At 41.9% G+C, this 17,202-nt stretch overlaps 1 protein-coding gene across 7 annotated transcripts in view; it reads right to left on the minus strand.

Annotated features, from left to right (window-relative positions):
- The window catches only part of LOC126277953 (apoptosis-resistant E3 ubiquitin protein ligase 1), a 616,553-nt gene that overhangs the window by 81,455 nt on the left and 517,896 nt on the right, over positions 1 to 17,202 (minus strand). For all 7 annotated transcript variants that reach the window (XR_007550627.1, XR_007550628.1, XR_007550629.1 and 4 more), the window contains one exon: positions 5,452 to 5,635. Coding sequence is in view for 4 of the 7 variants with exons in the window: in XM_049977563.1 (XP_049833520.1) it covers positions 5,452 to 5,635 (184 nt within the window). In the remaining 3 variants the exon portion in view is untranslated. The remainder of the gene's footprint in view (positions 1 to 5,451; positions 5,636 to 17,202) is intronic.

Genomic DNA, 17,202 nt, shown 5'->3' on the forward strand with positions numbered 1-17,202 from the left:
ATTCACCACTGTTGACAAGCTTCAGGCTGAGGTCAAGTGCTGCAGCAACGAAGGGGCCTCTGGGATGTCAGCTGTGGAACCTCTCATCTTACCAGAGTCACATATGAACCCTGATGCTACGGAACTTCCCGATGTGCCGCATCTGCCTAGTCTGGCCTCAACTGAGAGCAAGTGGTACTCAGTGTTGGCGACTTAGATCTCTAGGAGGAGTGTGTATTTAGGCACTGGCTGTACAGCTGTGCCCATTCTCTACAATTTCGGATCCAAGGTGTTGCCCATTGCTGAAATTATGAGTGAACAAGTGGGAGGTACCTTACTTGTTGCAACTGAGGCCGATCTTTCTCCTCCAGACACAACTACTGTGGTGGCAGGGTATTTGTGGAATGAAGTCCTTCTGTGTATCAGACAGATGGTTAGATAAAAAATGTGGGTACTGAAAAATTCATCTTCAAATTGCCCACTTTTGAAGACGTTTACCTTATTTGGGTTATCTTCTACATTGATGTTTGATCTGTTTACATTTATAAAGAATTCATTAAATAGTTCATAAATTTGAGCAGGGTTTACAATAGTTTTATCTTCTACCTTGATTTCAGAAATATCATGGTCTCTAGCTTTGTTCACTGACCGTGATGCCTTCGATTTGTTATCACTATCCAAAATAAATCCATTATTTGCCAGTTCTTTTGCTGCCTTCACAACTTTTTAAAAAAAATATTTTTGTAGTTCTTTACATAGATAACAAAATCAGGACTTTTGTTATGATTTAGTTCCCTGTAGCAGTCTTTTTCTTGCAGTAGAGATTTTTACTGTTACAAGTAATCCACTCTACTTTATTTCCTACATTTTTATAATGTACAGTAAGAGTGAAATTTTCATTAAAAACTTGTAGAAATTTTTCCACAAAAGTAGCATAATTTTCAGTACACGAAATACATTTATCATGCAATAAGGTCATATTTTCTTCGCTGAACAGGCATTTGGTGTAGATTTTTTTGAGCAAGGTTCTATTGTTTTTGGGAGCTCCATATATACTACTGGCCATCAAAATTGCTACACCATGAAGATGACATGCTAAAGATGTGAAACTTAACTGATAGGAAGAAGATACTATTATATACAAATAATTAGCTTTCCAGAGCATTCACATAAGGTTGGTACTGGCGGCGATACCTAGAATGTGCTGACATGAGGAAAGTTTCCAACCAATTTCTCATACACAAATAGCAGCTGACCGGCATTGCCTGGTGAAACATTGTTGTGGTGCCTTGTGTAAGGAGGAGAAATGCGTACCATCACATTTCCGACTTTGATAATGGTCGGATTGTAGCCTATTGTAATTGTGGTTTATTGTATCGTGACACTGCTGCTCGCGTTGGTCAAGATCCAATGACTATTAGCAGCATATGAAATCGGTGGGTTCAGGAGGGTAATACGGAATGCCATGCTGGATCCCAATGGCCTCGTATCACTAGCAGTTGAGATGAAGTGTAAATTATCCGCATGGCTGTAACAGATCGTGCAGCCACGTCTCGATCCCTGAGTCAACAGATGTGGACCTTTGCAAGACAACAACTATCTGCACGAAAAGTTCGACGACATTTGCAGCAACATGGACTATCAGCTTGGAGACCATGGCTGCGGTTACCCTTGACGCTGCATCACAGACAGAAGTGCCTGCGACGATGTACTCAACGACGAACCTGGGTGCACAAATGGCAAAACGTAATTTTTTCGGATGAATCCAGGTTCTATTTACAGCATCATGATGGTCGCATCCGTGTTTGGCGACATCGCGGTGAACGCACATTGGAAGCGTGTATTCGTCGTCGCCATACTCTTGTACGCTTTAAAGCACTTTGAACAGTTTACGTTACATTTCAGATGTGTTACGACCTCTACCCTTCATTCGATCCCTGCGAAACCCTACATTTCAGCAAGATAATGCAGGACCGCATGTTGCAGGTCCTGTACGGGCCTTTCTGAATACAGAAAATGTTCGACTGCTGCCCTGGCCAGCACATTCTCCAGATCTCTCACCAACTGATAACGTCTGGTCATTGGTGGCCGAGCAACTGGTTCGTCACAATACGCCAGTCACTACTCTTGATGAACTGTGGTATTGTGTTGAAGCTGCATGGGCAGCTGTTCCTGTACACACCATCCAAGCTCTGTTTGACTCAATGCCCAGGCATATCAAGGCCGTTATTACAGCCAGAGGTGGTTGTTCTGGGTACTGATTTCTCAGGATCTATGCACCCAAACTGTGTGAAAATGTTATCACATGTCAGTTCTAGTATAATATATTTGTCCAATGAATACCTCTTTATCATGTGCATTTCTTCTTGGTGTAGCAATTTTAATGGCCAGTAGTGTATATAGCACAAAGATCAGAAAGGCCTAGATCTAAACAAAACTTATTTGCCTCATTGTAAGTATAACTGGTTAAAATATTATCTATACAGGTTGCAGACATTTATTTTACTCAAGTAAAATCAGTGAAATTAGCCTGAAACCTGATGTCTGTATCATATCAATGAATTTTGTCGAGTTGTTGGCTTCACAGGCTGGATCTATGTCAAATCGGCATTTATTATGACACTTTTCTTGGTTTCTTTTTGAAGTTTTTGCAACAGACACTGGAATTTCAATAAAAAATGTTTTGTTATTTCTGCGCATGGAATTCTGTACATAGATAAAATTACAATATTTTGCCCTAACTCTACGCAGCAGCGTTCAAATATACATTCTTCATTAAGGGAATCGAAATCAAATCTTGTTCTATATTCCATTGATCTTCCCACAGGTATGCACAATCATCCTTGTGTTAAATTACTTCTGCAAATGGCTATTTAAGATTTTGATACTATTCTTTGTAAGCCAGTGTTTATTCAAGCACACAATGTTGATATTTGGTATTTCTGACAAATTATTTGCAAGTCATTACATTTTGTTTCTCTGCCATGTGTATACTTTGAACTTAACCTATTCACTTTCAAGTGCATTACGAATGTTGTTTTTCAAATATTCCTAATGGCATCTGTTTTGAAACACTGTTTGTATATTTTCGTTTCAACTTTGTTATCAATTTTTACACCATCACATCTGCATACTAGTTTCCCTTACTAAGTATGATCTTACAAATATCAATGTACTTATTGCTGAGTGGTGCTAATCCTAGCCTGTTTACGTGCAGCCCACCTTGTGCTAAAGATTTATCACCAATAAATTTATTTGAATCGTTGAAAACTGCACCAAGTCTGTTGCACTGCTATCTGATGCAGTTGTTTTTCCTGTCTACGTATTTATTATTACCAATCTTCTGTGCAAGATACTACTTATAATTAATTTTGATGCTGGGTAAACTTTTTTTGCCATCCAGATCAGATTTTGTCCTTTGCTTACAGTCTCTTCTTCACTGCTGTTTTGCAGCAGTTTCATACCCACATGGATGAAAACATCTCACTGTGATTTACCAGTGGGAACACATTTTGTTTAGTTGTCTGTATATTCTTGAAGTGATTATTTAATTGATGTATAGCTATCCCTCGGCAGACATCAATTTTAGTGTTGAGTACAGCAACATTTTTAATTAGTGAATTGCCAGTCATTAAGAAGTCATTTGGAGTACTTTGTTTGTCACATGCTTGATGCTTTCTTCCTTTGTTTTTGTATGTTACTGCAATCCATTATATTTATTTCTAGGTTCAAAATAGTTTGTAACTATTTCTACATGATTTTTGTTATTATTATCACTTTTTTTTGTTTGCATATCACTTTAACATTTTGAGTTTGACTACTTATTTAGCCATTTTCCGCCACTGGTTCACTGTTCCCACCGATCTATAAAGGTTTTTTTATTTAATAGCTTCACATTTTCTTGCTTTAAGATTACTATTTCTTTTCCAAGAGACTCAGTGTCACTATTCAGTAACTTGATAACTTTGTCTTTCAAATTTATCGTGTTGAGAAAACCTTAATGTTCATCACTAACACAGTTATGACATGACCACCTAATATCATTATTTACAAACTTGAGATTCACATTTGCACTCTTTTTGTGTAACCAGAAGTTACATTTCACACAGGGGATACCTTTAATCACATGTTTTTTGCATTTTTTACATGCAGAGTGTTATTAAACTGCCTTTCAGCTGAAACTGAAGCGTCACTGCACTGTTCTACCAGTGCCATCTTGTGTGTTGCTGGTACACACCATCTAACTATGTCCATTCAACCTAACTGATAAGTGAGTGATAATCTTGCTGATGTAAAAGGCTGAACAGTGTTTACATAACAGCTGGCATATGATTTGTCATTTCACAGATGGCTCTCCCTTCGGTAGTACAGGTTTTACCAGTTACAGGGCTGGTATAGGTGACAGTAGGACTGTGCACAGAGAAAGTCCCACAGTGGGGGTGGTCACAGGGGTAGAAGCCATGGGGTAGGGAGATGGGTGCAGAAGGAGCATAGGGTCTGATAAAGATACTGCACAGATTGGGACGGTGACAAAAAGCTATTCTAGATGCGGTGATCAAAATCTTAAGACAGAATGGATCTCATTTCAGGGCATTGATTTAGGAAGTCATGGACTTGTCATGATCTCAGTGCCTGTTTCATCACATGCGTCATCTAGATTCTTCGCCCAGACACCAGTTTCTCAGAACACCACAGGTGGGAACATGCGCTACAGTTGTCCTTGGCTCTTGCCATCCACTTGGATTTAACTTACATTAATTCTTTCTGTCTCAGCACTTCTCCAAAATAACTACTCCTTTTTTTCACTCCATTATAGTTTTCTACCTCTTTCATTTTCTGACCTGTCTATTTTTTGCCATCTCCCCTCCCACCTCTGTAACAAACAATTTACTTAGCTTTTCACTCTTATTAAATTGTTCATGACGTTTTAGCAGTAATTTCTGTTGTGCATATTATCCTGTCTTTCACCTTTCAGCTCTTAGGTTTCCAAATCTCATCCAGTGCTATTCCCACAATCAGTCTTTCCTTCCCATGGTGTCCAGTAAGTCTCCCCTGACTCGGGGTACTGGGTGACTTTTCTGAGCTGTAACCCTTTTCCTAAGCCTCTTGAATCCTTTTCCTTCACTCCTATTCCTTCCCCTTCAACTCTTCTGCTGGAAGAAGGAACTAATGGTTTGCATAAATTAAACCTTCGTGTGTGTGTGTGTGTGTGTGTGTGTGTGTGTGTGTGTGTGTGTGTGTGTGTGTGTGTGTGAGAATAGATTTTTTTATTTATCCAGTTACATTATATTGTCAAAAATTAATTATTTTTGTTATTATATTGCTTCCTCTAATATATATTACGCGTAATGCCTATGAAGCTAAAATCTGGGTTCACAAGGGAAAGGTGGTGGAGGTGGGGGTTGAAAGAAGGGTAAATTGGAGGAGCAATAATGGCAATTATTGAAGCTGATAATAAAAAGATATACTAACCACTTAAAACAATAATGTCGAAGTCCCCATTACGTAGTTCAGTGCCACGGTAGGAAACGGATGCATGAAAGCAACCCTCAGACGGAAAACGAACTTGCAGAGTGACACGATGGCTCAGCCAGTCATAGTCAAACTCTGCTGTGTAAGGAGGTGAAGGGCATGAACCAGACACAGACGATCCAACCTGCATGACAGAAATTAAAAAATAACTTTATTTTAATACAATAGTGTCTAACATTATTAAATAGTGTTATTAATGCTCACTGCATGAATCATTTACCATAAGTCTCAATAGCTTAACACAATTTGAACATAAAATAAAAAAAAGGCACCACTTTTTTAACTACTGCTTAGACTCTCACTATCGTTACATCAGCAATCTCCCCTTCAATTTCCTTCCTGTCATCATACACTGTAGCAGAATTTGCTGGCTGCCACACTACACAGCACTCATGGACTCATTTAAGAATGATTTTTAATTTAGTTGTAATCTTGCTCTTTCTCCACCCTGCTTTCTGACATTTTTTCCTGTTTTTTACTGAGAGTCATTTCAACTTCTAGTTCACTCTGATTATGAATTATGTAGTGTCTATTCCTGCTGGAAATCTGTAGACATATGCCATTCCTAATATGTATTTTCCATGGTTTGATACGCAGCACTCATCCCCAACCTCGGTTTAATATAGATTAAGACAAAAAAAAGACATACCACAAATTGATTATCTGAATGGGATGGTAATCAGTAGATGTTATATACACATACAAACAAATGATTACAATTTCAGAAAAAAAGGATAATTTATTCAAGAGAAAGAGTTCACAAATTGAGCAAATCAATAATGTGTTGGTCTACCTCTGGCCCTTATGTGAGCAGTTACTCAGCTTGGGATTGATTGATAAATTTGGATGTTCTCATGATGGATATCATGCCAAATTCTGTCCAGTTGGTGCATTATATCATCAAAATCCTGTGCTGGCTGGAAGGCCCTGCCCATAATGCTCCAAGCATTCTCCATTGGATTGCTGGCCAAGGTAGGGTTTGGCAAGCTCATAAGCTCATAGATAAGCAGTAGAAACTCTTGATGAGTGAGTGTGAACTTTTTTTTTTTTTGCTGAAATGTAAGCCTAGGATCGCTTGCCACGAATGGTTACAAAACAGGGTGTACAATGACATCAGTGTAGCACTGTGCTGTAAAGGTGCCACAGATGTCAAGCAAAGTGGGCCTGCTATGAAATGAAATGGTACCTCAGACCACCACCATAGTTTTCAGGTCATATGGTAGGCGACGGTCAGGTTTATTGAGGAATCTCAAGACATCTCTTTGCTCATCATTGGGGCTCAGCTCCAAGCTGGACTTATCACTAGAAACAATTCTACTCCACTGAATGATATTCCAGGTCAAATGTGCCCGACACCGCTTCAAATGGGCTTGTTGGTGTACAAAGGCCAATGGTAGTCAGTGCAAGTAGCATGGTGAGATCAGCCTCCTTTCTCTGAGCTGCCTATCAATGATCCTTCTAGTCAATGAAGCCTCTCTTATGATTGCATGGTCTTCATATTCTGTTGTCTCTCTAGGTCAACGATATCCTTTTTGATGCTGTGATTGGTCATGGTTCATGCAGCAGCCACCAGAAAGATCACGGGAGGCACACATCGACATGGTGTGTCACTGACAGTAGTTGCCGCAAGTAAAGTCCCGTCCACCAGAGGCCACGTGAGAATTCGACCTCGACCACTGCCAGCGGAACAACAACAACCCAGGCAGCACAGGCCATGCCCAGTCAGTTCACATAGGGCAGGCCTATCAGACGGTTCCCAGTCTACACTATGTGAAGTGCGACAGAAACATGAATCATGTTACTACACAACTGGCGATGAGTAGGGTCGCTCTTTCACATGTTGCGTCATTGTTCCGGTTTCACAGCTTATCCAAGGCATGGAGAATTTAGTGCGGGTTTTGATTGAGCAGCAGACGGAGCTCATGGCCACCATGAAACAAGTGCTTCCGGTGTTGCACTCCACACAGTCTGCTCCAGCGACATTCCCTCCTCCCTTTCCCCCGTATGACGAGACAGCAGAGGATTGGCACGCATATGAACATCGCCTTCAGCAGCATTTCCAGGCGTTTCATGTTGCCGATGCAGAGGTATGTCATGCTCTTTTCTTGTCTTGGATATCTCCCTGTCTATATCAAGTTTTGTGGCAGCTGGCGCCTTTGCAGGAACCCTTGTCCTTGTCTTTTGACGCATTGTGTTCATTGCTGTTTTCATATTATCGCTGCCACACGCATGTTGTGGCGGCTAGGGTCGAGTTCTATCAATGCAAGAAACAGCCCCATCAGTCTTACCCGGCGTGGGCCGCTACCCTGCACGGTCTTAGTCGCAAGTGTCATTTTGTCACGGAGCAGTCGCGAGAGTCATATGCCCACGTTATGGTGTCTGACGTCACTGTTTGTTCGGCCCCAGATAGGGAGGTCCGGCAACGGGCCTTGCAGTTGGAAGACCCTTCGCTTGAGGAAGTCCTGTCCATTGCTCAATCGTATGAAGTCTCTCATGCCGCAGATCAACAGTTGGAAGCGTGGTGTGACGTCGCGGCGGTTCAGGGCGGCACGGCCGCGTCCACTGTGTCCGGTGTGGACGACGTGCGAGCAGTACAATCCGGCCGTTACGGCTGCTCCCGGATGGCGCGTAAACAGATTTCAGGCCGCCGGCCCCTGTTACCATCCTGTGCGTCGTGCTATATACATCATGATCGGTCAGAGTGCCCCCAGCATTGGGCCGTTTGTTGCAAATGTAATAAACAAAGACACACTGCTAAAGTTTGCCACTCAGCCTCAAAAGAATCAAAGGAAGCAGGTACAGAGGACATCGACGTTGACATTCACGAAGTTTCATCGGGCCAGGTTCCCGATGCATCAGCACACAAACTCTTTATCGAGGTGTCAGTTTGATCGAACCGATTACTACTGCAAGCAGATACGGGCGCGGCAGTTTCCTTGTTGAATGCACAAACTTACTCTGACCTTGGGTCGCCCCCGTTGGCACCAGTTTACTGGTGTCTACGGGGTTATGGTAAACAGTTCATTCCCCTACTGGGTCAATTCACTACCAATTTTACTTACAAATCAGTCACTCGGCCTTTTACTTTTATTGTTGTCAGTGATGTGAGCTCCGCTAACCTTTTTGGATTGGATGCCTTTCAAGCTTTCGGTTTTTCTATCACAGACACCATACAGTTGGTGTCCAAAGACGTTCCCTATCAATCATTAGAATCTTTGATCTCTGACTTTAAGGGTATCTTTGAGGAGGGCCTGGGGCATGTTGCAGACTTTGAAGCTCACTTAACATTGAAGGCATCGGCTCGTCCGCGTTTTCTACGCACGAGGCAGATCCCCTTAGCTCTCCGCCCTCAAGTAAAAGCAGAGCTAGACTGGCTGACAGCCCTCGGGGTAGTTCTTCCCATTAATTCTAGTGAGTGGGCTTCGCCCCTCATTATTGTCAGGAAACCCTCGGGAAAAGTACGTCTTTGTGGCGATTTCAAGGCCACCATTAATTCCCAATTGGTGGTGGACACCTATCCCTTGCATCGTTCTGATGAATTGTTCTCCGCCGTGGCGGGAGGCCAATACTTTTCGAAAATAGATCTTTCGGAGGCTTATCATCAGATAACACTTGATGAGGACTCCAAACAGCTGGCAGTCGTCAACACCCCATTTGGCCTTTACCAATACCAATGGTTGGCCTTCGGAATATCCAGTGCTCCAGCGATATTTCAGCATTATCTTGAGCACGTCACGTCGACAATCCCTCATTGTATTAATTACCTGGATGACATAATTGTCACGGGCCACAGCACGAAGGAACACTTGCACAACCCTCTTGCTCAAATTCAGGTCTGTGGGCCTGCTTTGCAACCTGTGTAAGTCGAACTTCTTCCAACCGTCCATTGAGTATGTGGGCTACACCATCTCTGGGCACGGCATTCAGCCTCTAGGAAGTTTGGCCCAAGGTATCATTGACCTTCCGCAGCCCGCTTCGCTGAAGGAGTTACAAGCATTTTTAGGCAAGATTGCCTATTATCACCGGTTCATTCCCAGGGCTTCCACCATAGCCTGCCCCCTGTACTGCCTTCTGCGCAAGGGTGTTCCTTTTGATTGGTCACCTGCATGCGAGCGAGCGTTCACCTCGTTGAAGGGCCTCCTCACGTCAGCACCTTGTTTGGCACTTTTGACCGCAATAAGCCGTTGGTCCTGGCTACAGATGCTTAGCAGTGTGGGGTGGGGGCGGTCCTGGCCCATCGCAATGTGGATGGCTCCGAGCAGCCACTGGCGTTTGCGTCTAAAACTCATAGTCCTGCGCAGGCCCATTACTCCCAGGTGGAAAAAGAGGCTTTGGCCATTGTCTATGCTGTTACCAAGTTTCACCTTTTCTTGTATGGCATGAAGTTTCAGTTAATCACTGACCATAAGCCATTAATATCGTTATTTGGCCCCGCCTCTCAGATTCCGGATAGGGCGGCCCACAGACTGCAGCACTGGGCGTTGTTCCTCTCTAAGTACCATTATGTCATTCAATTTCGCCCTACCGGACAGCATGCCAATGCCGACACACTTTCCTGTCTTCTGGTGGGCCGGGATCCTACGTTCGATCAGGAGGAGATTATGCGTTTTCATTTGGATGTGGCATTCCACCAAGCGGTTGATGGCTTCCTGATCACTAGTTCTAGAGTCGCCAGGGAAACGGCAGCTGAACCGGTTCTCCGGCAAGTAGTTCGCCTCGTTCAGCAGGGGTGGTCATCGTGACCCCCAGGCCAGGCCTCAAACCCTCTTCATAATTATTCTGTTCTATGAGACTGCCTCTCAGTCTTGGAAGGAGTTCTCCTTCTGGGTACCGATGATACAGCTCCTCGCATGGTTGTTCCTGCAAGTTTGCGAAGGGAGGTCCTCACGTTATTACATGAAGGGCACTGGGGTGTTTCCCGTACTAAAACCTTGGCTCACAGACATGTGTACTGGCCCGGTATTGACAGAGAAATTGAGCACTTGGTAGCTGCCTGTTCCCAGTGTGTGAGCCAACATGTGACTCCCAGGTCAGTGTTCTCTTCGTGGCCGTCTGCAACCCAGGCATGGGAACACGTTCACACAGATTTTGCGGGCCCCTTTCTCAATGGCTTTGGGCTCATTGTCATTGATGCCTATTCTCGATTCCCATATGTGGTCCGCTGCTCCTCAACCACTTCAGAAGTTGCAATCCAGGCACTAGCAAAAATCTTTTCTGTGGAAGGTCTGCCAGTCACCCTGGTATCGGACAATGGCCCTCAGTTTATTTCACAGACCTTCCAGAATTTTTGTAGGCGCTTTGGTATTTGGCACCTTTGCTCTCTCTCCTTTCATCCACAATCGAATGGGGAAGCCGAGTACATGGTGTGCACATTTAAGATGCAGATGAAAAATATGTGCACAGATTTCCTGCGGAGGAGGCATTGACGTTTTTCCAAACGGCATACCAGACCACACCGATGGGAGAACGCAGCCCTGCAGAGCTCCTCCACGGGTGCCAACCTAGGACTCTGCTGCACTTCCTCTGGCCTGGTCCTCGCCAGTCTTCACAAAGCGGGGTACCCGGCTTTCCACCAAGTAAGTATGTATGGGCACATGGATTTTGTCGCAATCCATGTCGGATACCGGCGGTGGTCCTCCGTCGCAATGGCTGCCGACTCTATACCTTGCAGGCGGGGGACCAGGAGGTATGTCGTCACCAAAATCAGCTACGTCCACGTTTGGACACCCACCCTCTGACCCCTCGGGTGCCGGCTTCCACATCGCTGGCACCCATGTTGTTTTCTCAGGGGATGCTACCGCCCCTCCCACCTGTGACTCCGCCCCACTGCGATGGTTCTCAGCCTTGGTGGCCTCCAGTAGCTCTAGCACTGGCATCGCCATCGTTAGAGATGCCCCGTCGAGAGCCAGCCCCCTCGTAGGCCCAGTTTCTCCGGACGCTGGTTCACCTGTGGTCGGCCCTTCCCCATCGTCCCCGCCTCTGGGTCTTGCCCCTCCCAAGGTGGACCAGGATCCGGAGTTCGACGGATTGTTGCCCGTTCTGTCCCACGCTCTGGTGGTGGGATGGCAGGGGCCTCTTTGTGTGGATCACTTCCAGACATATTCAAAAGTTCTGGCTCAAGGTTTGGCAGATCCCCTCGACTCCAGCCTTCCAGTGGACGTGTAGGTCATCGCTACTGCACGACGCTCCACCTTCTGTCACAGTGGCTTCACCCCCTGAAGGAGGAGGAGTGCAGTAGCCACCAGAAAGATTGCGGGAGGCGCACATCGGCATGACGTGTCATGGACAGTAGATGCCGCAAGTAAAGTCCCGTCCACCAGAGGGCACGCGAGAATTTGGCCACGACCTCTGCCGGCGGAACAACAACAACAACAACCCAGGCAGCACAGACGGTGCCCAGTCAGTTCACATCGAGCAGGCCTATCAGACGGTTCCCAGTCTACACTATGTGACGTGCAACAGAAACATGAATCGTGTTACTACAGTTCACCAACTCATGCCAACAGCATCTATAATGGCATCACTCCCATTCATATGCCAGCTGATGTGCTGATTACTCCAACTGACTTCTTTGAGCCCAATTACTCTCTCTCAAATGCTGACATCTGCATATATTAATCACGCACCTGTCTGTGAAGCATACTTACAGTCCAATGGCATGGAATTAAATTCGCAAATAATTAATGCCCTAGTATCAACATGTCCCCTGTTTACTATGTTTACTGTTCCTGCCAGCTACGCAGTGAGATGGTGCTGCAGCATCACACGTTCATCCACTGGCTGCCAAAGTTTACAATTTTGCTTTTTCTATTGTACCCATAGGAATATCAATTTGTGAGCAATTTGTATAACTCCTTTGTGGTACTTCATGCTTTTATAAGTGTATTAGCTATTTGCTCTCTCTCTCTCTCTCTCTCTCACACACACACACACACACACATACACACACACACACACACACACACACACACACACACACACACCACACACACACACACACACACACACACACACACACACACACACACAAAATACCATGTTTTAACACTTTCACAGAGATTTTGGAGAGTGACCTGGATGATACCTATTCAGCCTGATGTCTGAAACATTGCTTCATTTAATGTTTTACAAAATAAACATGATGCCAAAAAATAGACATATATCCAAGTTGAGCCATCAGAAAGCTATCACTAAATGCCTTCTTATTTATAAACAGAAAATAACTATTGAAAGGGAGGGTTCTGACCTCATAAAGACTACTAGAATCAACACAAAATTTGGGAAAGTAAACAAAAAGTTGAATGGAAACTATACAGGCACTAGAAAATAGTAAAATAAAGGGTAATGCATTGAAAAAGTGAAGAGAGACTGGGCAAAGTTAAGATGATGAAGTGTGTACAACAGATTATATTATTGTAAAAAGTAGGCAGTTGGAAGGCAGTACCTGATTATATATTTAAGGGACAAATCATCTTTGTTGAACTCGCAAATACCCACATTAGGAAGAGAAATTTAAAAGGTCAGAAATATTAATATGAGGGTTATATATTTAAATTAACTGTATGGGGCAGAAATGTATTACACTCTAGAATAGGTTTTAAAACTTCCTTCTCTTCTACTATCTCTCAATCTGATTACTACCTTCGTTATTAATCTACATATTTTTGACAGTGACCCATTTCCATTTTATTTTTCCAATAAAGATTCCCAAATATAGTTGCAGTCATCACTCTGAAATAAAGTGGCTTACATGTTTGACATTTACACTACAGTACTTGACTCTAGCTCAGTCACACTGTTACTCACACTATGAGACAAGCTTATAACTATATTTTGTATTCAAGTTGTAGTTCCTGATTCCTCAGTGTAAGATTGTGTTTCACATTTGTTTCAGCAAACATTTAGGGTAAAATATGACAAATCATCTTATTACAGTCTTGATGTTTGTGCCAGGTACTCCTGATTCAACTAATGAAAAAGATGATTTCCTGAATATGACAGCTTTACGGTGTAGGGATGGATCCAAATGATCACAGTCTTCATTTCTCTTTGATTATGATATTAGAATATTTTGACCAATGTGATCAAGAGGATTTAATCAATGAATAAATTCTTTGCATAAATTCTAGAATAACACAGAATCAAGATAGCTTCCAGCACCATATATTTCACTAAAATGTGATCTTCATTATTGTTACCATTATTATAATTTTTTACTAATCTACATAAAATGGTTTATCCATGTAAGACATGCATATCCATACACAACAGTACTGCAAACTGCAACACACATAATCTAGAAGTGATGCTGTGAATCTACTTGGAAGCACAACTAGGACATTCAACAACATTTGCAAACGTTACCTGCCCTAGAGACACAGGGCGCAACGAACAGATAAAACTTTGAAGGGCCATGCAGGATGTCGTCAGGAATATATGCCATGTCTGGTGGAGAAGATGGCAGCTATGTAGGCAGGTATTGGCTTCTATAATTTCGATGCTCTATGTATTGTGTGACTGTTTCAGACAAAGGATCCTACTCTCAGTTACTTTCTCATGATACCCTCTAAAAATCTCTTAAAGTTAGTTATTATTTAGAGTGTAACAAAATAACACTAACAACCTCAAAGTTATATGGGATGTCTGCCTATGTAGCAGCTCTTCCCCTCATCATTTCTGGAGGTTGCAGCAGTCACACACATTCAGTGAATAATAACACAGGTTTAAGATTGCAATACTTTTATTTACTTTAAAAGAAAATAAATGTAAATGCAAATAAAAGAAGAAGAGAAACTTAAGAATATTCACTAAGACAGGGAATAAATAAAGTTCCAAGGAGTAAATGTTGCTGTTCATGATATTTTTACAAGAAGGAAAATAAAACTACAGAACGTATTCAAAATGCCTGTATCCAACACCGCAGCAAGGCTGACATTGACTCACTCAAAGATACTGGGCACAGTGCAAATATCTTCACATGCAGCATATATTCTTGAAACTAAGTCGTTAGCAGACTCTGCTGATATTTCATACATCACTTTCTTCAGACAATCCTACAGGTAAAACTGAAGCGGTTGACATCAGCCAGCTGCAGCAGCCAGGCTACAGGGACAGCTCAAACACTCAGAAATTTCCAAAGATCTACTGTATTTGATTTGGGCTTTAGCAGCTCTACTGAAGTGATTAGGGGCCTATCATATTGGAACCAAATATATCAATGGACTGCAAGTAGAAACTCTTACAGTTATTCCAGGAGCATTAATCAAATGAACACTACATAGTTCCTGCTTATAAATTGAGGAGGAACCATCTAACAGTAAATCAGTCAATCTGGAAAAAGGAAGAAAGATTAAAGTTGAATGTTCAGCTCACAACCAGGTAATCAGAGACCATGCACAAGGGAAGGCCAAGAATGGGGAAGGAAACTGGTCAAGACCTTTACATAAGAACCTTCTTGATATTCATCTTAATCAGTTTAGGGGGAAAAAAAAAAAAAAAAAAAAAAAAAAAAAAAAAAAAAAAAAAAAAAAAACAGAACACAAATTGATGAGGGTTTGAAATCCACTGCTCCCAAATGTGAAACAATACTTAACAACCCCATTGGGAAGGATCAAAGGTGAAAGAATGACAATTGGCAAATTAGGACATGTAAGGCAATTGGCAAAAACTAAGCACTTGTCAAAGAACAAAATTCTAAATATAGATACAGGTAAAAAGCAAGAGGATAACATGCATACTGAATTGAGCATTAGGTCCCAGTGCTTCTGTTAAGAGAGCATCTGCCAGTGTCCACTGAATCTCACTGGTTATAATACAGTCACTATGCCAATTTTAAAACATAAAAAATTCTAGTACATAACCTGGTACATAACTTTGTAGTAATACTTGGAGTTCTTGAGAAAACAATTGAAAATGTGCTTTCATGGAGATGAAGTGGAGAGCTTTGACATGACATTAGACAAGCTCTATATCAGCATTATGGCAATTTTATGAAATCATGAAGATTCAGTTGTCCTGAAGTTTACTTACTGACAAGCCACATTCACTTTCCAAAATGTTAACCACAGCTACAAAATTTTGATCAATCAAGAACTTATATGAGGTGTAGACAAATTTTTAATTAGCATCTTGAAAAAATAAAGTTACACAATGTTTTTGAGGATTAAATGTTTGCAATCCTGATACACACTGATATTCCCACATCATAGCATGCAGCCAGAGGAGCTAAAACAAAGCTGAGCAGCTAATCTCCATGTTATCAGTGTGGGTACACCATTCTGTTTCAGCTTCAGAAAGGCATCTATGGCACTATGATGTAGGGATTTCAATGCGTACCATGACTGAACATTTACCTTCAAAAAAATAAAAAATAAAATAATCATGTAACTATTTCTCAGAGGTGATGATTAAAACCTTACGACTACACTCCAAACAGTTTGATTTCCTTCCACAGCGAAATTTCTTTCTCAAACCAGTTGCAGCACATTTCAAAAGCTTCTATTCTCTTCTTGTCCAAACTAGTTATCGTCCATGTTTCACTTTCATACATGACTACACTCCAAACAAATACTTTCAGAAACGACTTCCTGATACATAAATCTATATTCGATGTTAACAAATTTCTCTTCTTCAGAAACGCTTTCCTTGCCATTGCCAGTCTACATTTTATATCCTCTCTACTTCGACCATCTTCAGTTATTTTGCTCCCCAAATAGCAAAACTCCTTTACTACTTGAAGTGTCTCATTTCCTAATCTAATTCCCTCAGCATCACCCGATTTAATTTGACTACATTCCATTATCCTCGTTTTGCTTTTGTTGATGTTCATCTTATATCCTCCTTTCAAGACACTGTCCATTCCGTTCAACTGCTCTTTGAAGTCCTTTGCCGTCTCTGACAGAATTACAATGTCATCGGCGAACCTCAAAGTTTTTACTTCTTCTCCATGAATTTTAATACCTACTCCGGGGTCTCAAGGATACTAGCTGTGAAAATGTGATTTCAGCATTTAATAACTATCAGCTACCAATATTAAAAATGCCACCCTCAGGTATATAACATTTTTAGCTGGAAAATTAGAAATTCCATGGAATCCTGTATAAATAGCTGATTTCACTTTATTTCACTAAAATCTGTATTTTTGTGTTACTGTTTTCACAAAATTTTCCTGCCCCTAATTATAGAGAATGTCTTACACCACACAACATACAGCTCAAAAAGCATGGTGTTACGGCAATACAGGTTGTTGCTTGAAATTTCAAGTCTGAAATATTAAGACATAAGTAACAAATGCCTTGGTGACTCCTCAACCAAAGTATGATTACACTGTGATCTTGGTCGATCTCTAACCGTGTGAAATCCTATTTCAGAGGGTAGATTATAGCTTTTCTACTAACTACGACATTTGTGTCATAAAGAAAGATCCACGATCAGCTGGCTGACACGGAATCTATGAGATATGATTTAAATAAGTAAAAAAAATATATAAGCTCTTTAGATTTAAATTATGCTGCTTTTCACACTAAAGTCATTGGCAGCTGCACCCCTGAATTTACAAGCTGCATGCATTGACATGCTTTGCCATAAACACTTTTTGTCTGCTTTAATTCAATAGCGCAAATGGAAGTGTTATTGGTACGGATGTGCTCGAAACTGAAAATGAGTAAGAAAGCAGGTAAATCATGTATAAAT

This window comes from Schistocerca gregaria, chromosome 6, assembly GCF_023897955.1.
Source record: "Schistocerca gregaria isolate iqSchGreg1 chromosome 6, iqSchGreg1.2, whole genome shotgun sequence".
NCBI lineage: Eukaryota > Metazoa > Arthropoda > Insecta > Orthoptera > Acrididae > Schistocerca > Schistocerca gregaria.